Source organism: Dermacentor albipictus, chromosome 2 (assembly GCF_038994185.2).
Source record: "Dermacentor albipictus isolate Rhodes 1998 colony chromosome 2, USDA_Dalb.pri_finalv2, whole genome shotgun sequence".
Classification (NCBI taxonomy): domain Eukaryota; kingdom Metazoa; phylum Arthropoda; class Arachnida; order Ixodida; family Ixodidae; genus Dermacentor; species Dermacentor albipictus.
Genome location: NC_091822.1, coordinates 63,498,811 through 63,526,126, shown reverse-complemented (window position 1 = coordinate 63,526,126; position 27,316 = coordinate 63,498,811). Strand labels below are relative to the sequence as shown.

General features: G+C 46.4%; 1 protein-coding gene and 1 non-coding gene across 4 annotated transcripts in view; one reads left to right on the top strand and one right to left on the bottom strand.

The window, feature by feature from the left end:
• Positions 1-21,804, top strand: part of LOC135909021 (uncharacterized) — an 85,373-nt gene extending 63,569 nt beyond the window's left edge. For 2 of the 3 annotated variants that reach the window (XM_065440882.1, XM_065440881.1), the window contains 2 exons: positions 5,555-5,628; positions 21,597-21,804. In XM_065440882.1, the coding sequence (XP_065296954.1) occupies positions 5,555-5,628; positions 21,597-21,700 (178 nt within the window). In that variant the 3' untranslated portion in view covers positions 21,701-21,804. Of the gene's footprint in view, positions 1-1,702; positions 1,849-5,554; positions 5,629-21,596 lie in introns of those variants that run through there. The other variant, XR_010566531.2, reaches the window with a different exon arrangement.
• TRNAA-CGC (transfer RNA alanine (anticodon CGC)) lies at positions 527-598 on the bottom strand. Its single transcript has one exon. It is a non-coding gene; the product is annotated as a tRNA-Ala (tRNA).
• Positions 21,805-27,316: the final 5,512 nt, after the last annotated feature.

Genomic DNA, 27,316 nt, shown 5'->3' with positions numbered 1-27,316 from the left:
AACGTGATAAGGCAGGTGTACATTCCTTCCTCGGCAAGTATGAACAAAAAAGGGAATACCACACGCAGACACTTTTGTCGCCACACTGATTATTTAGAAGGGTGTACAATCAAAGCGAACCAAGATAATTGAGCTCTATTGATAAATGAGCGGACGGCTTACTGACGCAAGCGCTTTGGTGCCATTGCGCAGGACGGTCATCGGATTGTCCGACCCATGAGCCATTTAAAGCTTTCACCTTAATATAGTCTGGGCACATGATGCCTAGGCTAGGCCTCAACGTACGTTCTTTTTCTTTTCATATTTGGCACACCTTCTCGTAAAATAACGATTGCAATATTTTTTTTTTGCTCAGTATCATCAATGGCGAAAGCTACGCCACAGACTGAAGTGAAGGAAACGTTTCCTGCTATGCGCGGCGTATGCAAGGTCATGCGCATGCGCCATTAAGTTGCAGTTTTGCAGAAAGTCCGATTAAGATATCTGCTCCCTAACGCGTAGAAAAAGACCGAAAAAAAAAACGAAATGGAGGTGCCGGGGTTTGAACCCGGGACTTCTCACATGCGAAGCGAGCGCTCTACCACTGAGCTACACCCCCACTTTTTTTTTCTTTATTGCATGGAATTATCGGTACTGTCAGACCAACGCAGTTACATTATATATGAACATACAAGAGAAACAAATTCACAGATAGTATACAGTCCAATGTCAGTTCAAAATTCTGGCAAACAAACACAAGCGTCCAGACGTGAAATCCATTCAGGGACGGGATCATATGTAGCCACCACACTTCGGACTTGAGCAGTCTCTTCACGGAAGATAGACCTTGTCGAGCGAGGTGGCTCGGCATGTCTACACCCCCACGACGAACACCGTCGTCTACGCTTCTCATTATAGACTGACAGCGACTAAAGGGTGTACGTTGTATGTTCAATGTATGTATGCATGTATATCGCATCTTGTCTGAATGAATGGGCGTGCCGACTTTCTCGCGTTGTCATCATTGCTTTAACCTATCCTTCAGATTCGATGGAAATTACTGCGCGACGGAAATTACTGCTCCCAGAACGGGAAATGGCGAGCGGCTACGAGTAAACTCGATGTAGTGCTCTCTAAGGTGTCGTCCCCGCTGACATCGGTAGGGCTAGTAGTACGATTTAGCCGCGACCAATACCGCTCTCGTCATTGGTGCAAGGAAATCGTGCAAAGAGAAGTGCAGTGTCGCGCAAGGCGGGCTGTGCAGCGACGATGGTTACGATAGGGCGTCAGAGTAGCGCGCGGCTTATGTATCAAAGAAATTGCTGCATGGCGGCTGCATGGCCGCTGCAGTGAAGCGCGCCTACACGTCACCCACCAGCTGCTTCTCGCGACCTCGCCCGAGCAGCGAGACAGTCGTACCACACATCGGTCAGTTAGCGATGTGCAGCACATTTTCCGCGCCAGCTACGCTAGCCGAAGCGTTCTCTTCCATACATAAACCGTGTGCCCACATAAACATATTACGAAATAGTGGCAGTAAAAATGAGAATACGTACAGAGCTGCGCTCAAATTTAGCATCACAGAATATCGTAATCGTCGGTTAATTTTTTTTTACCATCACTTCAACGTGACCATATCATAATGAATACTGCATACCTGGAATGTTGCTATTACTTTTTTATAGCGGTTACATGCGCTCTCAGTGGGTGCTTTGACACATAGAATAAGTGCTGTAGACCAGCTGCGCGAGCAAGCGGATCACACGTGACATCGAGTTTAAAATAGGATCCCGCCGCAGCAAACACATTCTTGACGGTCGCCCAGAACTGCGCGCAGATCGACGCCGTGTCGGGTGCTGTTTTGAAACGGTGAGATTTTCATGTGTTCTTAGCAGCGTTTTCAGCATTATTCAGCATTGTTCAGCATTTTCAGCATTCACAGATTTCCCGGGGCTAACTCTCTATCTGTCTAGTATATTTCTATGAATGTTTGTTTGTATCTAAACATTTTGCCGCCTACCTGAGTCAATTGGTAGTTCATGGTAGAATGAGTGGCACAACAGGCTGCTGTGCTGAGAGAACAGTGTTCCAAGCCAACAATGGCACCAACTTAGGCGGCTGTATTATTGTGATATGTCCATATGGCGCCGCTTTTTAACGAATTTTTTCAATGCCATGATGGGTCAATATAGACGAAGAACTGGCTATTACTGCTCTCCAGAGAAACTTTTTGACGCGGACAAGGAGCGCTGGTCATGTACCACTCTCTCTGTGCTGCTGTAGAGGGAACCTCTGTTATCACAACTTTGGTCACTGAGAAAGTACCGATATATGTGTGCCGTAGTAAAATGACCTAAACAATCCTTTAAATTTATCCGATGCGGACCGGGACCGAACTCGCCTCACAACGATTTTGCGAGAACAACAACTTGACGCTTCAGCATGCTGCGCAAAATTCTACTGAATTTGTGCCACTTTTCACTGAACGTTTTTCACGCCCATGCTTTAGCGAGCCGATGCTGCTCTTCAATTAACCTCTCGCCAGCTTTGGTTGCTGTTTATGTGGCACTGGGCGTGCAGAAAGCGAACTATCAGCGTTCGCCGTAAGTGGCACGCATCGGAGTGCACGTGCGCATTTATTGACAGCGCCACTACACGGCGCAGCGTGTCCGGAAAGAAGAGCGAGAGAGGAGCTCGGGCTGTCACATGACGCATTTCACAGCCTTGGCATCCACCAGGACGCCATGCAATTCGTTATATAGCCATGCGCCCGCTTCGTGGCGCCGCCGCTAGAGGGCGCCGAGTCTTAGAGCAGCGTGAGGGATGAGTGCCGCAGCATTACTCACCTCACCTCAACTCCAGGCGGTCGAAATTTCCGGAGTCCCCCACTACGGCGTGCCTCATAATCAGGAGGTGGTTTTGGCACCTAAAACCCCATTATTTAATTTTATTTGAGCTCATATACAACGCCCCTTCATTCACTGTGACGTGTGCGTGACATTGCATGCTCTTTTACTAGGAGCCCCCTCAACCTTCCCTCGAGCACGTGGGCAGATGATTGATAACTTGCGCGGAAAGACGCCGACGTCACATCCCGTCCCGATATTCTTTAAAGCGCATCACATTTAGGCGGTGTTTTCTGCACCTGTAAAGTTGGCTAGCATATTCCCATGTGCTCGAGACAATGTTTACGGTGCCCTCAGCAAAGATTGTATACAAGCTCCGCTTTTCGTCTGAACGATGCTACGCAGGTCAATCAGAAAGATATATAAATGTCAGAAAAAAGTGACACGAAAATAGAAGAAAGAATAACGAACCGACTCGCCTTAACTTACACTGCCATGCATGCGGCTGTATGCCATATGTAGGTAAGACTAACATCATCGCATGACATAAAGGTAGTGTATGCAGCATGATAATTGAACCTTACCAGATTCAAAACGAACAAAACAGATGCATGAGTCATCCATCATTCGTATTGACCAAATATGAAATGCAGTACCTCGACAAAATGCAAGCGAGTTCGTTGTAAGTACACGCGGAATAGCGTGGCACGCGCAAAAGGAAGCTTTTGTGCTGTTGCACTTGAGATGTTAATCTTTTTATTATCGCACTGTGATAATTATTCCGCATTCATGTCACTGTGCTTTCCGCGAAAAATCCCGTTGAGAGTTAAGCGCTTGTGTGTCTTGCTTTCCTATGGTTTGCGTAAATGTTTCGCTGCTCATTTTCATCATGTTTCTGTATGAACTAGCCGAAATGTGTGCACTTATGAACCTCTTTGACGCCTATATGGACCACCGTAGACGCGGGACTGGGTAGGTACCTCAGTTAGAAGATTTTTGACGTCGAGTTGGAGCCCTGGGTATGCGCTTAACGGTATTCGCTGGCCTCCAGTAGACCTCTTTGACGCCAACCTTGGTCACTGGGTATGCTTTAGTAGCTATGTGCCGCACTTCGATTACGAACAAAATTCCTTAATTTTCTCTGGTGCTGAGCGGAATCAAATCGATGTCACAAGAGTTCCGAAAGGACAGCAACCGGACGCGTTACAAACCAGCTACACAAATTCACTGGGTGTCTGCCCTTCTCAGTGAATGCCTTTCATGTCAATGCTTTAGAAAGATGCGCCTTGAATTAACTCGATATGTACCACTCTTCAACGAACCTCTGGTCAACTTTGTTCACTGATTATGTTTCACGCAGTGTGCGATAGCCAAGGAGGAAGTTTCAGCGTTTCCCGATGCCGGCCTGCCTGATTTATCGGCAGCGCCGGTAGGCGGCACTGCGTGACTGAATCAGCGGCTATAGAGGAGCTCGGCCGTCGCATGATGTGTTTCCCGGTCTTCGCACAAACCGGCGCGCAATGCATTTCGGTGACCATGCGCAAGCATAGCGGCGGCGGTCCTAGATGGCGCCGAGCGTTTTTAGGGAAGTGCGAAAGAGCACTCATGCTGCAGTATACGCCTCATATATAACCCGTTCCGACGGCATGCCTGTCTACATTTCAATGCTAACGCATTGCCGTCGAGAGACATCGTGAGATGTGTACTGCCGCAATTTTTTTCCATAAGCGCACTAGTTTATAGCAACGCACACGTGTCAGCGTGTTTTTGACTTAGAAAATGTTTTAGCAATGTGAAACTTTTGTAATTCGCAACTATCGCAGTCTCCGATAGCCACTTTTAGCCTTTCTCTCACGATAAACATGACTGATTCTGTAGCGCAATTGGCCATCCCTGGCCCTTGCGCTAATAAATCTCATATATCATCGTCGTCTGATTCTGTAATCGAGCAGAGGCATAAAAGACGCAGTAAGCGCAATATGAAGATTTGCAATTTCTGTAATTTATTTCGTTGATGTACCAAACACACGTTGGAGGCTACGAAAGCACAAAAGTTAAAAATAAGCTATCAATGGCTGCTGGTACGGAGTATAGCCGGAAAACGTTCAACCGTACTTAGCGGCGAGTGTGTAGCTAACGCCGAAGGTATCAAACAAGCATTGTTCTGAGGGAATTCCTTTGTGCCATGCACCATCAAAATTGTCATTTTCGGATGCTTGTATGCGATACGGATGGTCCAGGGCCCACGGCCGTTAAATGGAAACAGCTCTACTGCGTATTGATGGAGTTGTCTAAGTGCACTTGTTGCCAGCGCAGCCTGAAATGCACGTTAGCGTGAAACCAAGAAGTATTTTGCTGGTGAGTTTTATTTCGTCTCAGGCCGTGTCAGCAATTACGCCTTTACAGCCTGTATTTCAAGAGACCTTCAACAACTGCTGTTTATTCGCTCAGGATGTCCTTACTGTTAACGCCTGTTTTCGAAATCAACTTCAGATTTCAGTTTCACCAGGCTAAATCAAGGTAGACCTGCGTGACTTATCTATTCGTGGGCGTCTATACATTAGTATTCGTTGTCTCCACCTAAGCGCTCCAACATCGTCATATTGACACACACTTGTAAAGGCGTTTTTTTTTATTATGAGTGATGAAGGTAGCACTGTTCGTGAGGCTTTTAGTTTGAGTAGAACAATATTACGCAGAGTAATTCAAAACCATTTTCCTTGTTTCAGTTCCTCGACGTACCCTACCATGAAGCTGAAAGCCATTCTGCTTGCCGTGGCTGTTGCCGTCCTATGGACATCAGGTAATCAAGCCTGGCGGGCCAATATAGTATCTTTTAGCAAATGGGATACTACTGTTTAAACAACTATGTTCTGTGTTATAGTTGTATCGGAAATAAGAAGACAGTGCCGCAAGTGCATGGCAGTTTTGACACGAACTAAGGAAGGCAATATAAAATGTGTGTGCATTCAGCCGCGTACACTTTTTGGTAACATCTAGTTGCACATGCATGTCCACCTGAAGCAAAATGACTTCGCCGCGTTGAAAACAAGGCGCTGCAAACTTGGATCCTCCTCATTACAGCTTCATTCAACTTAGGTCAATTATATTCTCTCGGAGACCATGCATGACACAATGGAACTGGTGGTATGTAAACAGAACAATCACAATAGGCAAAACACATTTTACAGTGTAGTGAAGTTACAATTATTTATTGTTTAAGGGTTCCTTAAGCTTGTTGCATTAACGATCGAAACAATAGCAGCGGAAAGGTGGTTGCAACGAATGCTCGTTGTGAAAAAGATAAGAAGTTGTATGTCAATATGCCAATGTTCCTCGAAATAGTGAACATTTCTGGCAGCTACGTATAATTGTGGCCACAAAGAACAGTCGCCTAAAATTGGTAAAGAGAAAGATTTCAGCAAAGTAAACTGCAGGATGGAGAAGCCGGTGAGCAGTACGCTACTCGCTTGTGCAGCTACTTCTACCGTTGGGTGGAATCGGCAATCCGAGCGAATGAGAAAAACGAGAACAAGGTAAAAGCGGGAGCCAACATTTCTACAAGTGTATTTCAATGCGGTTCGCGAATTTGATAGTCGCAAAACAATCCTTGAACAACTTCCATAGTTGTTTGGCGCTTTTCTTTCGCAAAAGAAATGCGAGACCGTGGATGACGCCTCGGAAGTAGCACAGCGCAGTTTGGAGGCTCAGTAGCAGCGTAATTTGCTGGCGTTCAAGGAGCAACTTGAACAAAGCCACGGAAAAGGAACGGATGATAAACAAGCGAAGTCGCAAGTCTGTTGCTTGAGATGGGACAATGTATTACATAGGACGTAGGATAGCCATACGAAGGTAAAAAAAGCCGTATTGCGAATATTGCCGCAAGTATGGACGCAACGTGCAATCTTGCAACCAGTATGAACCTGCTGCCGAGGGCTCATCATAATGCTGCATAATACTTCCCGGCCAGCGTAAAGATGCACGGCTTTGAAAGTGTGGCCGAGGAAATCTTCAGACATGCCGGTGTTAAAAGGCAAGCTTTTTGGACCGTACGTGTGGGTGCTGAGAGATACAGGATACAACAGCATAGTTCTTCTATGACCTCTTCTACTGGACGCAACAACGCTAGGCACAGAATCTATGATACCTCTGGCTGATGGTAGCCCCATTAAAGCTACGGAAGCAGAAGTCAACCTTTAATCACCGTACTTCCCCAGTGTTTCGTTCGCAAAGTGCCTAAAAAGACTGCATCATGTAACCGCGCAATCAACAAAGGACAAAGAAGGAAACACACAGGACATACGCGGACGTTTCTTCTTTGTCCTTTGTTATTCGCGCGGTTACATGATGCATTCTAATATCGAACACCAACTAGCCCGGCTCTCCCTGTTAAGCATCAAAAGATGACTGTATGATATGATCATTGGTAACGTTTCTTGATCACGCCAGCCAATGGAACCAGATCTCAACTGGAAAGCGTCCTCGTTTACTTCTGTTGCAAGTGCACCACGTGAAATGAACTCATCGAAATTAGATAGGGTTTCTCTGCAAGTTATAGCGGGTACCGAGACCTCGAAGCCATGTTTCCAGTTGAAGGTGGAGGTTTGAAATTGTCGAGAGAATTGTGTTTCGGACAAAACAGCAGGAAGACACGACAATTCGTCTTCGCAGAAACAGAGTAGGAAAAGAATTAAATTATGAGGTTTTACGTGCCAAAGCCACTTTCTGAATTTGGACCACCTGGGGTTCTTTAACGTGCACCTAAATCTAAGTACACAGGTGTTTTCGCATTTCGCCCCCATCGAAATGCGACCGCCGTGGCCGGGATTCGATACCACGACCTCGACCACGACCTTAGCAGCCCAACACCATAGCCACTAAGCAACCATAGCGCGTAAAGTTGGCAAAAATATTCCAGGAAAAAGTGTAAAGGCCGATTCGTTCCACCTGAATTAGATCCTATTGTACCAATCCTAGCAAATGTGCCAGGGAAAGTAATCGAACAAGCAGTGTTACCGTAATGTCTGCGCCTCGAAGTCCTTATTGTGCGATGACTCAAAGAACTTCTCCAAAGGGTAGAGTGGGCAAGGCTCCACTTGGATGAATGACGTCTAATGATACCCCATTCGAACGGGTTGCGGTAGATATCACCGGCCCTTTGAGTCCAACATCAAGTAAGGGCAACCAATACACACTCACTCTTGTGGATTTTACACCATGATTTCCGGACGCCATCCCTTTACCTTCAATCGACTCAGCGACCATAGTCGAAGGGCTGGTTGGGATCTTCTCAAGGAGAGGTTTCCCATGCGAGATTCTTTGCGAACAGGCATCTTGTTTAACATAAGACTTTTTGAGATAAATAAATGATTTACTCGCGATCAGGCATCTGAGCTCAACGCCTTATCATCCGTTGTGTAATCGAATGGTAAAGCGCTTCAAAGGCACCTCTAAGGTGATGCTGCAGAAGCTATGCCAAGAAAAACCAAAAGCCCGGGATCGATATCTTGTCCCTCTTCCTTTATCTTACCGTGAGGTTCTACAAACGAGCCTCGGTTTTTCACCATTCGAACGGACATGAAGCGCGATTACCTGTGGCTCTACTCAAGAATGTCTGGACAACAGACGGGCTCAAGGAAGATGTTAAAACTACATACGCATATGTCCTGTACCCCAGAAACCGACTAGAAGAGACCCTGAAGGTACCTCAGCAGAACTTGTGCAAAGAGGACTTAAAAGGAGCACAACGACTGGAACAGTTGCCGCGTTGACGCGTGCTCATACTTCTCTCAACCGGTGATAACGAACTCATGATACAATGGAAGGGACCATATGTTGTCATTGGAAAGAAAAATAACTTTAACTACTGCTTGGATGCTGGCCATACCACCAAACTATTCCACATCAACATGCTGAAGCAGTATGAAACGCGCCAACCACCGGCCGTGTTCCAAACTAATCCATTTGTTGTTGTACAACTAGAAATGGATGCATCCGTAGAGGCTTCAGAGAAGGAGCAGGAAATGCTGTAACTGATTATTTGAGTAGGTCAGGATCATTCGTTTAACCTACGGTTTAGGAAGTTCATGACTGTATGCTTTGATGTGTTTTTCATTCATTGTGTGAATTCGTTATATTGCTCAATTTGTTTAGCAGATAAACTGTTTGAAGTCTCGCGAGTCCACGCGCATCGGCTCAATTTTTTACCTTCATTAAAAACATTTTTCGAAAAGGGGTACTTCTGTCATGTATTAAGACTAATGTGCGCGTGTCTTGTGCGGCGGATGACCAGTGACTTGAAAAGAAAAGAAAGAACAGTGGTATTCGGTGCGAGCTAGCAGGACGCGTCACCTCCGCCGACAGCCAATAAAGACACACGAGTTCTGGAAGAGGGAGGAGAAGAGGAGGGGAACAAAAACGGCGTGGATTAAGCGAGGCTGGCGGTCTGCGGGTCGTAACCTGAAGACTTCAGTGGCACCAGGCTGAGCAAGCGAGGCTGTTGGGCTGTGAGTCTGAACCTCAAGACGTCAGGAGCGCCGGGCGGAGTAGCGAAACTGGCCGGCTGCAGGTCCGAGCTTCAAGACTTCAGCAACAGTCCGACCTCGGTCCTATCTCCAGCCTGTGGTATTCGTGGATTCTGGTGACATGACGCGAAGGCTAGGAACTTCCTACCACTCTAAATCTGGTACAGCGCAACATACAAATAGGAAACAAGCTGAGCTGGCCTGAGGAGGGGAACGAGGAGCTCTCTGTTGCTTTATCTGGCCGGCTCGGCTTCTTTCTTCCTCTGTACGTTGCACCGCACGACTTTTAGAATGCAATACCAACTCGCCCAATCCTCAAACCTAGTTTCCTACCACTCCCTTCCTGTGACTGCTTGGCCGAGCTGCGGCTGATTCTAAAGAAGCAAGCAGCGACTGATCCTTACGCGGCCGACGCCCTGCAGCTGCGCCGCGAAGCATGTGAAGTAATTGTGACCAGTCACGCACTTCACTGTTTTACACAATTGTTTATGCCTGTGAGAACATCTAGAGCTACATGAACGCTTTTGTTAGTCTTGGCATCTTCTTTAGTTGGTTTATGTGTGTGATGGTTTTTTCTAATTATATACATGTTTTGTTTACAATCGGCTTCGTTGTTTCTCTTCCGCACTGTGGACTCGCCTCAGTGGTGGTCAGAAAAAGTCGAATTCGACATATTTAAATACATTACCGGGCAAACAACCCCGCGTTAGCATAAGCCAACCATATCATAGCAGGGCCGTTTCGCATTTTTCTGCACACAGACAAGTTTGCTGCGATTCTTCACAATAGTCGTGTGAAAGTCGTCAGTGTGAATCGCGTAAACCTCGTCTACGAAGAGACAAAGAGCGGAATTAGCACGCATAAAAGCAGAAAGAGAGGCGTGGTCCGTGGTTTGCGCACGAGAAAGACACGAATGGTAGAATAATTTCGCATCACAAATGAACTGGACGGGTCATTCTGGTGTGGCGGTCCATTAAGGCTCGGAATAACAATTGTTGCGGACACCATCGAAGATGATTGTCAGGAGAGAGAGAAACCTTACTGAAAGAAATGAGGAGAAGTCGGCCTGGTAATCTGTGTTCAGAAAGGGGTTTTGGGGAAAGACAGGGACAGGGTGGGAAGATGAAGGCAACATCAATGACGCAATGATCAGATCTGCTGAAAAGTCTACTGCTTTGGTGCCACATGCATGATGATGCTGCATGTTATATCCACTTTGGCCGAGCGATCGAGCTTACTGTATGGGAGCCAGGAGACTGTCTAGGCAATGCATAATTTCTACAGCTGTTCTCGCGACTAGTATATTTGAGCGATGCAGCAGCTGCCGCAAGGAATCAATTATTCGCCGCAGCATCGTCCTGATGATCGGGTCCGACGGAGTCGGCCCGAAGCTCTCTTGCCGTTCACGCTGATATTCCGATCGCAGTGTAAAGCATGTATTGAGCATGAAATGTTGCCGAAGTAAGCAAATAGCTTACGGGGATCCTCGGTCAATGGACACAAAAGAAATGCTTCGGGAGTATACTGCTGCCATCAAAAATGCTTGATCAAGGCGACACGAAGTATTTTCGGCAGCTTTTTGAAGTGGGCATGTCTGTGTCACGAAAACGGTAGCACGACCGAGATGGCGTAGAGACAACGGGCTGACCACAGCTTCATACTGATGGCATGACAATGGTTGCGGACCTGGTCTTCTCCGCTCGTTTACTGCACGGAGCGAGACGCTTCACTGGTGATTTGCCTTAAAACCATACAAACTCCTTGCACTGCGGGAGTCGCTCTAAGTGAAGCTGTGGTGACAAATCTCGGCAAGACACGTGCAGTGGACATCTGCAACAAACGTGCTTCATAACTGTCAGTCCAAGTAGTGAACATAGCTGCACCTGGGAGACAGCGTCAGCACTGAGTAGAACATCTAAATGTTCCGTAGCAACAAGGGGCTCGCGCGACAGCGCGTGCGTATCAAAGAGCTGTAATCCCCTTTATCTTAGTGCCCTACACAGAGAAGTTCAGTCAATATATTGCATCGTACAGCACGTATCGCGATTAATACATTTTTTCGAAGAAGACGTTTTGACTGGCAAAATTTTCAAACGTAACTTGAAGAACATTTTTATGAAAGCAGATAGGGCCATTTTACTTGCTACTGCAAGCGCAGTACATCCTGGTAGTCGTATGCATATTGAGTGCTTGTATGGCGGGGGGAACATCAGCGATATTACCACATTGCAACAAACTTTTGTGACCGAGAGCGCAAAACGGATATGAAAATCAAATGAAAAACGAATTTTACCCTAAGATTCCAATCAAGAACATCGAGAAAGTAAACTACAAGATACTACCATTTGTGACCAAACATGGACATGGTTAACATGCAGCAAAGCCCGCAACATCGGATCAAAGCTGTCCCGAAAAAAATTAAGAAGCTTGAGAATAACTGTAAAACATGCAAAGAACCTGCGCCTGTTACTCCAGCACCAGTTTTTCGGTTGCAACGGCCGCGTTTCATAGGGCCACAAAACAACACCATGCAAACAACGAAAAAATTCTACGATAGTGTAGAATGTAAAGCCTTGTGCAGTTGAAAACCTGAAACACAGAAACATTCTGAGTCTGCTATACCAAGGAGTCGAAGGTCAAGCACAACTGTTTGCGTGTAGTGCTCAATAGCCAGTAATACCTACAAAAAGATAAAAACACCACCATTCAACGCCGGCATATTGTGAAGATGAAATAGCCTACAATCCAAACCGCATGAATCAAAACCACATGAAACCTGAATTCCTAAAGTTATTTATTTGTACACCAGAGACTGCATCAAAGGGGTCTATGATGGAATGAGCTTATCCGTGCAAAATAAAATACGTTCGTCAGCATATGCTAACACATCTATGTAATTACGAAGAACATTATATTCACGAACATGACTGCACTTAAAAATGCTGAGACATAAGCGGCTCCAAGTGTAGGGCAACGAGAAGTGAGAACATTTATTTGTTCACAAAAGAGTCCATGTGTATAGGATGTTCGACTTATAAGTTTGTAGCAAGTGTTTGATCTATACTATTACAACATCTGGTATGTCGCTGCACCATGTGATCACGTTTTATTTGGAATATCTTTGCAGGTTGTGCTGCACAACCTTGTGGAACCCTCATATGGAAGGCAGAACTGCAGAAATAATAGCTTTCTGAAGGGTGCATTTCACTAAGATAATTATGCCATTTAAGGCCATTTGAGCTAATAATTTTCTCAGCAGAATTCGTGTGCCTTTTTCAGTAGACGATTAGCTGCTTCTTTATGTTTTTAGGGTCATGGAGTGCTGCTTTCCATGATGTTATTTTCGTTATACGTACTGCTCAGTTTCCATGTACTGGTTGTTACATTATCATCTGGGTCTCGTGATAGGCTATATATGTCCTGTATATACATCAATTTATTTAATTATATTAAACATCAAACAATAAAAATTAACATTGCCTGATCGATTGGCCTTGTAAATCCGCTATAAATAAGAAATGAGTGGTTTACACTTCTTCCTCGTTGCATTATTTCCTACGGCCAATCTAAAGTGCAGTTCCTTTTGACCGTCATACCTGATAAGTGCGATTATCTGCGCCCCGCAAAACAACTGGCCAGTCTATGCATCACGACGCGCCAGCAGCGTGTATGTATATATATATATATATATATATATATATATATATATATATATATATATATATATATATATATATATATATATATATATATATATATATATACATATATATATAATAAGAAGGCGTTTATTAGTCGCGGGCGTTTGGGACCACCAGTCAGAGCTTGGCACAGACTCCCAGCACGAGCGGGGTCCCTGGAGCAAACGCGCTGGAGACATTGAGCCGCTAAACAGCGCTGGAAAGGCAGGCCCGGCCACTATAGCGTCCCTATTCTTCGCTACAATGACCCCAGGAACGAAAAGGGAGCCGTCCGGCGACTTAACAGCTCCTCACTCTTAGTGGATACCAGCACGGCTTGCGGCCCTTGACGGTGACAATGTCTCGTCCGCGACAGCGCATGTCCGAAGACGGTTCAACGAGTTCGATCACGTAGTTAAGGGGATGCGCGTTCGACGACGTGGCAGGGCCCTTCAAACTGGAGTAGTAATATTGAAGAAAAACCAGGTGCAGTGGAAGGAACCGAGAGCCCCACCAGTGCTCCAGGAAGGATGGTGGGCCCAGGAGTGGTGTCACCGCGAGTGCTCTTCTGGCGCTCTTGGTCATTGGAGGTAAAGGCCCGAGCGAGATCGCGGCGCTCTTCAGTGTGTCTTGCCATGGCAGAAATTTGCGCACATTAAGATGTATCCGGCCGGTATGGTAGAATTGTGTTGATGATGTGCGAAGGGTGCCGACTGTACAGTAAGAAAAATTCTTAAAAGCCGGTGATGCTCTGAGCAGCGGGTTTGTACGCGTAGGTCACGAAGGGCAGAATGACGTCCCAATTTGTGTGGTCGGAGTCGACTTACACGGCAAGCATGTCGCCGAGGATACGGTTGAAGCGTTGCGTAAGACCATTGGATTTTGGATGGCACGCCGCCTTTGTACGATCGACAACGTGGCACTCTTTAAGAATGGCTTCAACTATCTTGCACAGGAAAGCACGTCCGCGATCACTGAGCAGGTCCTGAGGTGGCCGATGGCGCAGGATGAATCAACAAAGCAGGAAGGATGCAACATCGCGCGCTGTCACTGACATCGACTGTAAACCACTGGGTCATTGTGGCAGTCGACCAGCTCACGCGATACGCCGAAACTGGCGCCCTCCCGTCAGCCACTGTCAGTGACAGGGGCCCATACAAATAAATGCCGACGTGTCCCAACGGCCAAGTAGGGCAAGGTAAAGGTTGCAAAATGGGTGGCTACAGGCGGGGAAAGAGATTTCCGGCGCTGACAATTGGGGTAGGAGCGCAGGAACTTGTGAACGTAGCTGTACATCCCTCGCAAGTAATACCGCTGTCAAATGCGCTGGTAAGTTTTGAATACTCCAGAGACTGTACACTATGAATAAGAGTGGAAAGCTGCGCATATGTCGCAAGGGAGACTGCGAGATGCTACTAATAACCACTGCCACCCGTTGGGGTTATAACTGCGTCGGTGAATTGCAAGTTGTCGCGAATGGTGAAATGATGAGCTTCCCGACGCAGCGTACAAGTAGTTGGTGGTGCTGATGAACCAGAAAGCAAGTCTATAAGAGAGGTAATCCAACGGTCCTTGCGCTGCTCAGACGCGATGATGGTAAGGTCGAGCGAACAAACGGTAAATTGATATAGTGAGCAGGAGACATTGTCAGGTAAGGGAGAGCGCGAGAAGGCGTCGGCGTCAGGATGCTGGAGCAGCAGGTGAAGTTCCCGTCGGGCTAGACGGCCTGATCGAGCTTTAAAGGACAACAGCCAACATAGGGCACGGTGTCCGTGACTAGGTCAAATGGATGGCCATGCAAATAAGGCCAGCACTTACTAAGAGCCCACATGATTACCAGGCATGCTTTTTTTCCGTCACAGTGTAATTGGTCTCAGCCTTCATAAGATTACGACTCACATAAGCGAGGAGAGATTTGCAGCGGTGGCGTAGAGGTAGAACACCCGCCTCGCGTGCAAGAGGTCCATGGTTCGGATCCCGGTGCCAGCAATTTTTCACCGGACTTAAAAAAAAACCGCGTGTTGATAAAATTGCATAAACAGGCCTAAAGTGTGGCCTGATCCCAGTGACCAGAACCGGTAACGCACTCCCTCACCAGAGCAGGATTGGCCACCCTGGTGCAGTACTTGGCCACAACCTCCTATATGAACAACACACTCAAACCCCGGCCCTCAGTCCCCAGCAGCTGCGAAGCAACTGACCACGGCGGCGGTCAGACGTGCGACGCTGCAGAGGGTGCTAAGAATTACTGGCTCCGGACAGGCCGCCATTGGAATATGAACCTGGCAACGTTTAACGCTAGAACGTTATCTAGTGAGGCGAGTCTAGCAGTGCTATTGGAGGAATTAGAGGGTAGTAAATGGGATATAATAGGGCTCAGTGAAGTTAGGAGGCCAAAAGAAGCATATACAGTGCTAAAAAGCGGGCACGTCCTGTGCTACCGGGGCTTAGCAGAGAGAAGGGAACTAGGCGTCGGATTCCTGATTAATAAGAATATAGCTGGTAACATACAGGAATTCTATAGCATTAACGAGAGGGTAGCAGGTCTTGTTGTGAAACTTAATAAGAGGTACAAAATGAAAATTGTACAGGCCTACGCCCCTACATTCAGTCATGATGACCAGGAAGTCGAAAGCTTCTATGAAGACGTGGAATCGGCGATGGGTAGAGTGAAAACTAAATGCACTATACTAATGGGTGACTTTAATGGCAAGGTAGGCAAAAAGCACGCTGGAGACAAGGCAGTGGGGGAATATGGCATAGGCACTAGGAATATCAGGGGGGAATTATTAGTAGAGTTTGCGGAACAGAATAATATCAGGATAATGAATACCTTCTTCCGCAAGCGGGATAGCCGAAAGTGGACGTGGAGGGGCCCGAACGGCGAGACTAGAAATGAAATAGAACTCATACTCTGCGCTAACCCTGGCATCATACGAGATGTGGACGTGCTCGGCAAGGCGCGCTGCAGTGACCACAGGATGGTAAGAACTCGAATTAGCCTAGACCTGAGAAGGGAACGGAAGAAACTGGTACATAAGAAGCCGATCAATGAGTTAGCGGTAAGAGGGAAAATAGAGGAATTCCAGATCAAGCTTCAGAACAGGTATTCGTCTTTAACTCAGGAAGAGGACCTTAGTGTTGAAGCAATGAACGACAATCTTGTGGACATCATTAGGGAGTGTGCAATGGAAGTCGGTGGTAACTCCGTTAGGCAGGATACCAGTAAACTATCGCAGGAGACGAAAGATCTCATCAAGAAACGCCAATGTATGAAAGCCTCTAACCCTACAGCTAGAATAGAACTGGCAGAACTTTCGAAGTTAATCAACAAACGTAAGACAGCTGACATAAGGAAGTACAATATGGATAGAATTGAACATGCTCTCAGGAACGGAGGAAGCCTAAAAACAGTGAAGAAGAAACTAGGAATTGGCAGGAATCAGATGTCTGCGTTAAGAGACAAAGCCGGCAATATCATTACTAATATGGATGAGATAGTACAAGTGGCTAGAGGAGTTCTATAGAGATTTATACAGTACCAGTGCCACCCACGACAATAATGAAAGAGAAAATAGTCTAGAGGAATTCGAAATCCCACAGGTAACGCCGGAAGAAGTAAAGAAAGCCTTGGGAGATATGCAAAGGGGTAGGCAGCTGGGGAGGATCAGGTAACAGCAGATTTACTGAAGGATGGTGGGCAGATTGTGCTAGAGAAACTAGCCACCCTGTATACGCAATGCCTCATAACGTCGAGCGTACCGGAATCTTGGAAAAACGCTAATATAATCCTAATCCATAAGAAAGGGGACGCCAAAGACTTGAAAAATTATAGACCGATCAGCTTACTGTCCGTTGCCTACAAACTATTTACTAAGGTAATCGCAAATAGAATCAGGAACACCTTAGACTTCTGTCAAGCAAAGGACCAGGCAGGATTCCGTAAAGGCTACTCAACAATAGATCATATTCACACTATCAATCAGGTGATAGAGAAATGTGCGGAATACAACCAACCCTTATATATAGCTTTCATTCATTACGAGAAAGCATTTGATTCTGTCGAAACCTCAGCAGTCATGGAGGCATTACGGAATCAGGGTGTAGACGAGCCATATGTAAAAATACTGAAAAATATCTATAGCGGCTCCACAGCGACCGTAGTCCTCCATAAAGAAAGCAACAAAATCCCAATAAAGAAAGGCGTCAGGCAGGGTGATACGATCTCTCCAATGCTATTCACAGCGTGTTTACAGGAGGTGTTCAGAGACCTGGATTGGGAAGAAATGGGGATAAAAGTTAATGGAGAATACCTTAGTGACTTGCGATTCGCTGATGATATTGCCTTGCTTAGTAACTCAGGGGACCAACTGCAATGCATGCTCACTGACCTGGAGAGGCAAAGCAGAAGAGTGGGTCTAAAAATTAATCTGCAGAAAACTAAAGTAATGTTTAACAGTCTCGGAAGAGAACAGCAGTTTACAATAGGCAGCGAGGCACTGGAAGTCTTAAGGGAATGCATCTACTTAGGGCAGGTAGTGACTGCGGATCCGGATCATGAGACAGAAATAATCAGAAGAATAAGAATGGGCTGGGGTGCGTTTGGCAGGCATTCTCAGATCATGAACAGCAGGTTGTCATTATCCCTGAAAAGAAAAGTGTTTAATAGCTGTGTCTTACCAGTACTCACCTACGGGGCAGAAACCTGGAGGCTTACGAAAAGGGTTCTACTCAAATTGAGGACGACGCAACGAGCTATGGAAAGAAGAATGATAGGTGTAACGTTAAGGGATAAGAAAAGAGCAGATTGGGTGAGGGAACAAACACGAGTTAATGACATCTTAGTTGAAATCAAGAAAAAGAAATGGGCATGGGCCGGACATGTAATGAGGAGGGAAGATAACCGATGGTCATTAAGGGTTACGGACTGGATTCCAAGGGAAGGGAAGCGTAGCAGGGGACGGCAGAAAGTTAGGTGGGCGGATGAGATTAAGAAATTTGCAGGGATGGCATGGCCACAATTAGTACATGACCGGGGTTGTTGGAGAAATATGGGAGAGGCCTTTGCCCTGCAGTGGGCGTAACCAGGCTGATGATGATGATGATGAAGCGAGGACATGCTTAGGAAACATTTGTTTGCGCTGGGCAAGCACAGCACTGTGGCCAACACCGCTGGAATCCGTGTGCACCTCGGTAGAGGCTGTCGCGTCGTAACGGCGCAGAATTTCCGGAGGCGTGAGCAAATAACGAAGGCCTTTTTGAAGGCCTCGTCGCTCTCAGACAACAACGAAGTGAGGGGTCCGTTGCTTCTAAGTAGATTCGTCCGAGGCCATATGATGGCGGCGAAATTGCGAATGAAGCGTTTGAAGTAAAAGCAGAGACCTATGAAATTGCAGAATCCTTTGACGTACGTTGGTTTAGGCAATGCGGCAGCGGCCCAAAGTTTGGCTCGATCGAGGAGTAGTCCATTCATGGATACAACGTAACCTAGAATTGTCAGCTGCAGAACTGCAAATGGGCACTTCCTTAGGTTTAGTTACAGGCCTGCGTTTGTTAAAGACGTCAAAACACACCGGAGTCTTTGAAGGTGCGTGGTGAAGTCAGGAACGAAAACTACAACGTCGTGTGTTACAACAAGCACGTGTGCCACTTTAAGCCGTGTAGAACTGTGTAGATCATGCGCTTGAATGTTGCCGGCGCAATACAAAGTTCAAAAAGCAATATATCAAATTGGTATAAGTCGTCAGGTGTGACGAAATCGGTCTTCGGCCGATCGGCATCTGTCATATTCGCCAGTGCCCTGAGCGCAAATCTAGAGGTAAAAATAATTCTGCACCCTGTAGACTGTCATTCGCGTCGTGTCATTCGCGTCGTCTATGCGCAGTAGAGGGTAGACTTCTTTGTGAGTGATCTTGTTGAGGCACCGGCAGTCCACGCAGAACCGCACCGAGCCATCTTTCTTCATAAGAGGTGCGACAGGAGATGCCCATGGACTGAGGGAAGGTCGTATCACCTCGAGAAGAAGCATGATGTCGACTTGTTCGTTCATTACACGACATTCTACAGGAGATACATGGCGGTTGCGAGCCAGTCTCAATCCGATGCCTAAGAGCTGGCGTCTGGATCTTGGAAGATTGCTCTACATCGAGAGAAAAGTGAAATCTTTCCAAGATGCACAAAACTGAGACCGCTGGAGCGATGTATGGTCTTCGGCAATAGAAGAACCGAGCACATTACCGGGCGATAGCTCACACGTAGAAACAGCACTGAGCGCACTGGAACTAATACAGTAATGGTCATGGGGCACGTCCATAACTCTCATGTCGTGGATCGCTTCTACACTGCCAAAACATTCCCCTCGGAGCAGCATCACAGGGTATGGGAACGGGTTGAAATCGAAAATGCTACTGGAGTCCCGTGTGATGTCCACTGTAACAAAAAGTAGCAGCAGACCTTTCCGAGCGAGAAAGCGGTTAGATGGATACAGCAATGCAACAGCGTCTGAGATTCATCTGCAGTACGTCGCCACGACCGTTGGCGAGTTCAAAGGTACGTGGGAGTCGGCTTGTACAAGTACTTTCTTGGAAAGCGAACAAATGTCGGTAAACGGCAAATGTAACAGCGGCGAGAGTTCTGTTTCGTCCCATGCGCAGTGGATGTCCGTATTGTAGCGCAAGAGGAAATCCCAGCTGAAGATAACGTCATGAGAGCACGACGAAAGGATTATGAATTCTATGGCGTGTAGAACGTAGGCAATGAGAACATGAGCAGTGCAAGCCGCTAAGAGGTGAATATTCTAAGCACTGGGTGTGCGGATGGACAGCCCAGAAAGGGGCGTGTGACTTTCTGAAGCATAAGACAATGCTTATGGTCCATAATACATACGGCGGCTCCTATGTACACGAGTGCAGATGTGCGAACATCATCAAGATCGGGAGCTGTTGGGGCGGTGCGACGACTGCAGTTTAACTTAGTTGAGCAGCCACAGAAAAATGATTGCGCTCGTCTGGTCAGACCTCGCCGATTTCCTGCGCGATCGCGCGACGCAGATGCCGCAAAAGAAGCTCGAGGGAGGCTGTTGTAAATGCGGCGGCAGAGCGAAGGTCCTCAAGGAGAGCTGGCGTGCAACTTCCTTCCGGAAGAACACCTTCATTTCAACAAGCAGCTCTGACTGGTCGGAGAAGATATCGAAACCAGCAACGTGTTCGTCGTGCGATGAAGGGCGACGTCTCAACAAGCGATGGCCACGTAGCTCCTAGAGTGACGATGTCGGTCGTGAACTGATGATTCTTTGCAAGAAGCATGTTGAAAGTATGGTCCTCTATCCCTTTCAGGACGTATTGGATTTTGTTGGAATCCAGCATCATCGCGTTGACTCTCTTACACTAGTCCAGGACATCCTCAATGCAGCTGGTAAATGATTCATCCGGTTGCTGTCCACGTTCTCGCAAACGCAACGCCGCACGCAGCTTTCGCACAGCCGCGCGATCAAACACAGCAAATAAGGAGGTATTGAACGAGGACAACGTTGGAAAATCAGACTCATGGTAGTAACAGAGACTTTGAAACAGAACAGCGCGGTATTCAGGGGGACAAAAAAGGAGAAACGGTACGGAAAAACGCTGACTTACAACTGAACGGCCGACTTCTTGTGGCAACAAACCCTCTCCCAGCTCCGAGCATCACAGCCCAGCAAGAAGCACAAGACAGACAACGTCGTCCATACCGCAGGGGAAAAAGAGAGTCGTAAGTCAGCACTCGTCCCTGCCGTTTCTCCCTTCTTGTCCCCGTGAATACCAAATGTCTGTTTTAACAGAGACTGGCCACATGAGTATATGTCGTCACTAGAATTCAACTTCTCCCAGAAGCAACAAATGTCAATAAATTGGGCCGTGGGTGATCTCTGAAGATCATTTCTTCGGTTAACAGGTGGCAGCGGAGCTGGGTCCGAGCTTATAATTCCTCTTAATGCAGCATTTTTTACTCGGTGCACTGCTTGCTCCAACTTGAAGTTTGGGCATAATATGAAATTTCACGTCGTGCAATCATTCATCTCATGTGGTCCCGTTTTCTCATGACAAAGTTTACTGCTGTTTATTCAGTCATGTAAGTACACGAAAATAGGCCGGGCGAATGTCACGCCATACCTTACCAACCCAAACATAAACCAGTGAACTAAACATTTATATGCTTCCAGCACCATCTGAGACACCGCTATGAAGTACCGATCATAAAGAGATAAAGAAACACTAGGCAACATGGGTGAAACATAGAGGTGCTTTTTTGTTCTGAGCGAGTGGCTACTTTTATATTAACATGTGGATATTGAGTGTGCCGTCGAACTCAGAAATTTCTGCAACACTCTTCTTTTGTAAATTTATTTATTTATTTATTTATTTATTTATTTATTTATCTTTTACTCATTTATTCAATTCCGAGAAAGCCAGCATTTCAGAGGTGCTCAAAGCTAACAGGAGAAAGAAAAGGAGTCGTCGTAAAACTGGCTCACTATCTGGGTATATTCCCAATGTGATATTTACATTGTTTTTCTTTATGTGTATTTGCAGCAAGTGCAGCCACGTCGGTGGAGTCGATGAAGGAGCCGCAAGCAAGAGCAAATACAGAAGAAGGAAGAATTGCTGAAATTTGTTTTCACGATATATGTGGGTAGTCATCAGCCGGGACCGCACAATACTGGCCCCAGAAGTGCGGTGCTCGTGGCCTGTTCCCTGACCATGCTTGGTAAATGAAGAAAATAAAGCGTTTTATGGAGGACATAGTCTGCTGTATATAATGAATATCTGATCAATACCTAATATGAAGTGGAATACTTGAGGCTGTAAAGTTTTTGAGTGTAATGACGCCGCCTGTCGCATTTACATAGTTTAGTATTATTCAAAAAATTACGGTAGAACCGATTTGACGCTGACTGTCGACGGTAAACTGATTGAATTTTATGATGACCTGGCGTCAGTGGTTGATATGGGTGGACAAATAGACTGCATATTTCTGGACTTCCGCAAAGCATTTGATACTGTCTGCCATTCTTTACTACTTCATAAACTTCGAATGCTAAGTATAGATTCTAGTGTTTTTAGCTGGATAAAGAACTATTTGTCAAGTCGCCGTCAACGTGTGGTCCTAAATGGTACTACTTCAGATTATCTTGAGGTCACATCAGGCGTCCCGCAAGGATCAGTTCTGGGGCCTCTTCTTTTTCTTATATATATTAATGATATTAACTTAGGTATTGACTCTAACATGCGGCTCTTCGCAGATGACTGTATTGTGTATAGAAAAATCGATAATGAAGACGATGTTCTCAAACTGCAGGCCGACCTAGATCGTATTTGCGAATGGTGCTCAAAGTGGAAAATGAATTTGAATACCGGAAAGTGCGTCCATGTGCGGTTTACAAAGAAGAAAAAAGTAATCGATGCCAGCTACAGTCTAATGAATAATATATTAAGTACTAAATCCAAGGCTAAATATTTGGGCGTAATGCTGTCGGGCGACTGCTCTTGGCGGGCACACGTGGACTATGTAGTTGGCAAAGCGGCAGTTGCTCTGAATTACATTCAAAGAAATTTAAAATGTGCAAATTCCAACCTTAGAAGCACGGCGTACCTAACTTGTATACGACCTATTTTGGAATATGCTAGTACCTTATGGGACCCGTCACAGATATGTCTGATAAATAAACTAGAAAAACTACAAAACAGAGCAGCCAGGTTCGTCTTGAATAGGTACGGGAGGAGGCACAGTTGCACAGCAATGAAAACATAGCTCAACTGGGAGTCTCTGTCGTCTCGCCGAAAGAGGCTGCGGCTAAAGCTTCTATATGAAATCTATCATAACAAAACGGGAATTGATAGGGAAATGTACTTAAAACCGCCACACTATATATCGGCTCGCACTGACCACCAGTGCAAAATTAGAGAATACCGGGCTAGGACGGGCCTGTATGCCAACTCTTTTTTTGTAAAAACTATCGCTCAGTGGAATAGACTGTCATGTGAACAGGTGTGCAGTGAGAATCAAGATGTATTCTTTTCATGCTTGTAACCCCCCTGCTGTAACGCTTTCGGGCAAAGCGGGGATATGTCTGAATAAAGAAAGAATAGAACCAATATAGCGGCACAACGTGTTGCCACTGTGGAACTGAGTTACGTACGATGGGTTCACTGCAGCGGCATTCCTCTCAAGCGCTTTTCTGGTAGCCCTCGGTCCTATGTAGCGCCGCCGCCGCGAAGCCTGCGCAGGGTCTCCCAAATGCCTGCTGCACCAGTGCGTGCAAGCGCCCTCAAACGCGTGATGCGTAAAGCAGGCTGCTCTTGCGCATTTTCTAGACACGTCATCAACTGTGCCTCTGTCTGGACGACGGACCCCGAGCAAGTTGTCGTTGCCACCGCTATGCAAGGCGGTCGGAGAGATGGTCTACAGAAATTCGAAAGCGGCTGTCAGGGCATCCCAGAAAGGCCTGTTAGCGCGGCAGGTAAGTCAAATTCTGAAAGGCGCCAAACATGGCGACAGCTCCACACTCTCCAACCTTTGGTTCCCTGCCCACGTCGGGACGATCGAGGGGGTTCCTCTGAACCTTAACGAAACTGCACACGAGGCTGCGCGTGGATTTACCGACCGCGCTGCCCTCGGATCGGGTGACTGTCTCCCCGGAAACAGAGACGCTCCGATCACGCTCAATGAAATTACTAAATTCTTTGACTTAGAGAAAAGGGTTTTCCGGTCTTATCGTTCTATGCTAAGCAGGCCACAGGCGGTCGCGCTCAGACCCCTCTTACCTAAATCCGGCGTCTATTAACAGCATATATCCTGATTTTTACCCAAATTGTTCTCGCGCGACTTGTGGTGAGGCTGCTACTTTGACTCACATGCTCTGGGAGTGCAGGTCGTTGGGCCCGAAGTTCACCAAGAAAGAGTGGAATGCGCTACTGGCTCCTGCGCAGTCCCGTCTTTGAAGACCAAATCCTGGCGGTTCAGCGCGCCCGCGATCGCGTTTTGCTGGATGCACTAAAAGTTTATTCATTCACTCATTCACTCACCCACTCGCTCGCTCGCTCGCTCGCTCGCTCGCTCGCTCACTCACTCACTCACTCACTCACTCACTCACTCACTCACTCATTCACTCACTCACTCACTCACTCACTCACTCACTCACTCACTCACTCACTCACTCACTCACTCACTCACTCACTCACTCACTCACTCACTCACTCACTCAGTCACTCGCTCAGTCACTCTGGACACGCGACCCATCTAGTGGCACTGCCGAGAATTCCACCTGTAGCCTCCGAGAAGAGTGGCTGAGAAGCCGAAAAGCTGCGAACACCCAAAATTGTTCGCTCGTTTGCCACCGCACACTGAGCGTCGCATACTCTACGACTGAAGTTGTCGACAGCTTCAGTCAAGAGTGGCATGTAACCAGTGCATCTACGGTGCCACTCGCTAAGGTGCTGCTGTTCACACGTCCATTGAAACGGGCAGCATTCACTGTGAATTTGCTGCGCAGCCTGCAAATGCTTCCGGATGCGGTCCTATAGGAACGCTTGAGACGAGGGTTCTATTCCGGTCAGCATCGGATAAATATATGAGGAGTATTCATCTTTGTAGAGTTACACATTTCCAGTGGCACGTACTCTGCTACCCAAGTTAGCTACAAAGGCGCTCAATGTAGAGTGGCACGCACCTACTGGCCAATACCCAGTGTTTCAAATTGGCGTCGAAGAGTTTCTTCGACCAGTGGTACTTAACGAGTCCCTCATCTACAATGTCCGATGTCAGCGTGAAAGAGGTTCGATGAATAGCGCCACGTATGGGCCCATTCAAGATACTCCGTGATTCAAGTTGGTCCGACTGGTGGTCAGAAACTGTTCCCTCCGCAGATCAGCACTATGCGCTACCCTTTCGACCACGGACTACTCAATGACCCCTGTAGGCGGGAATACGGTTACGTACGTACATACATACATACATACATACATACATACATACATACATACATACATACAAACATACATACATACATACATACATACATACATACATACATACATACATACATACATACACACGCACACATACGGCCCCCACAAAAAGCCTATAACGCTAACGCTACAATGGGTGGAAATAACAAAGCAAGCAAACATGACAATAGCAAGACGAAAGTCGCAGAGAGAATACATGCCATAAGATGATGCATTCATTACAGTAGCATCTACCCAACCTGGTTGGATTGTCGGGTTGCTTCGCGCACTTTCTGGCGGCTATGTATGTATGTATGTATGTATGTATGTATGTATGTATGTATGTATGTATGTATGTATGTATGTATGTATGTATGTATGTATGTATGTATGTATGTATGTATGTATGTATGCGCATGTGTGCATGTACGTATGTTTGTATGTTTGTACATACGTACTACGTATGTATGTATATATGCGTGTAAGTTTGTAGTCTACCATTTTCCCGCCTACATGGGTCAAGTGATCGAATGGCCAGGGCATCGGGCTGATAAGCTGAGCTAAGACGGTTCGAAAAGAACCATCGGGCCGGAATCGCTGACTGCGTATGTGGCAATGTGCACATACGTGCCGCTCTTCAAACTACACCTTTGGAACCGACATGGGTGACTCGAGACTCCAGCCTGGGTAGGTATCGCTGTCCGACAAAATGTGCAGATGCCGCGCAGCGCAGCAATCGACGTTATGCCAAGCATTTTGCGTGCAGCTTGCTATGTATCATTGTTTGGGGCTTTGCAAATCGTAACCAGGTTGACCAATGCGTGCGTCTGGATCCAGTACTTTAGTATGGGACACTAGTACTGAGGACTACAATTAACAGTAGTGCATGTGTGGGACCACAGCATCAAGACGACGACAACGGTAACGACGATTGCATGATGTTTAAATGATGTGTAGCAGCGGTATTGGTGTTGGTTACGGGTAACAAACGCAAAAAACTAAATGTTCATTGGAGGGAGCACGTGGTATCCACTTGGAGGACAGAAATAGGTGACTCAACGACATTACTGTAGTGCAGCCTCATACGTGTGTCCTCTTACAGCCATTTGGACGAGTTGCGTGGTGGCGCTGCTCGCCGTGACCGCGCCGTATTGATGCTGCCATTGTGGCAGCGGATATATCATTGCCATACTCAGACACTATGTGCACCAGGAAAGAACTAGCCCCTCACCGTACGCTTCTAAAGAGCAGGCCTTGTTTCAATAAGCGGTCAGGTAACGATAAGAATGGCCGTGAATGTCAAGTACAGGCTTCAGGAGGAGCGAGGAGGCGGCGCGCTGGGGCACCGAAATCGACGATCATGAAAAGCCTACTTTTCGATCGCTTGGCTTTTGTTCTTGAAGAAAATTTAAAAGCAAAAAATTGCTAAATTGCACTTCAAACACCGCCCAGTGCCCTGTTGCCGGAGATGCCGCCTTTCGCGTGTCACTTGCTTCAAGCGCAGATGGCAGGTATTACATTTTCAGTTCCATTTTACAACGTGATATCAATGGCGTGAGGTAAATGACATGACATGCGGCTCATGACTGATATGACATGCATGTCATCACTTGATTGTCACGGATGACGTGAATGGTATGGAGTGATGGCGTCGTTGTCATTCTTTTTTCAGTGGACATGTATCAGGACATGTGTGTCGAGAAATACGAGCCCGACATGGCAAGGATAACATCGAGTGGCACGCTCATGAATTTCTGGTCAATAATATGATGTGATGCAATTTATTGCATTTATAGCCAAGACATGCATTTCATTCATACGATTCCAATTATGTCTTGTAACTGATATCAGGTGGTGCGTGCATTTCGTTCATATACTTATATATGGGTTATAGAAATGCCACCGTGATTTCATATCCGTCTTACCGTTAGAATCATGATATACATATCATGCAAAATATTTATAGACATATTACTCATATTTCTGCATGCATAATAATAATAATATTATAAATAATAATAATAATAATAATAATAATAATAATAATAAGGAAATAGAATATGTGGTATAGCCGGCCACGTTTCTTATGGAAATGGGTCTCATGATTCAGCTAACGTGGCGGTCTTTAGAAGCGCGACAATATTTACTGAATACGAGCGCTAAGCACTGAGTGTAATAAGGAAATAATTATGTTGGAGGCTGTGAATAAAAGTGAGGGGACGACACTTTAGCATTGCTACCATGTTTAGTCAAATATCGTGAAAACAGCGGCCTTTTATTCTGCCAAGTGCAAGGCTGCAACCAAT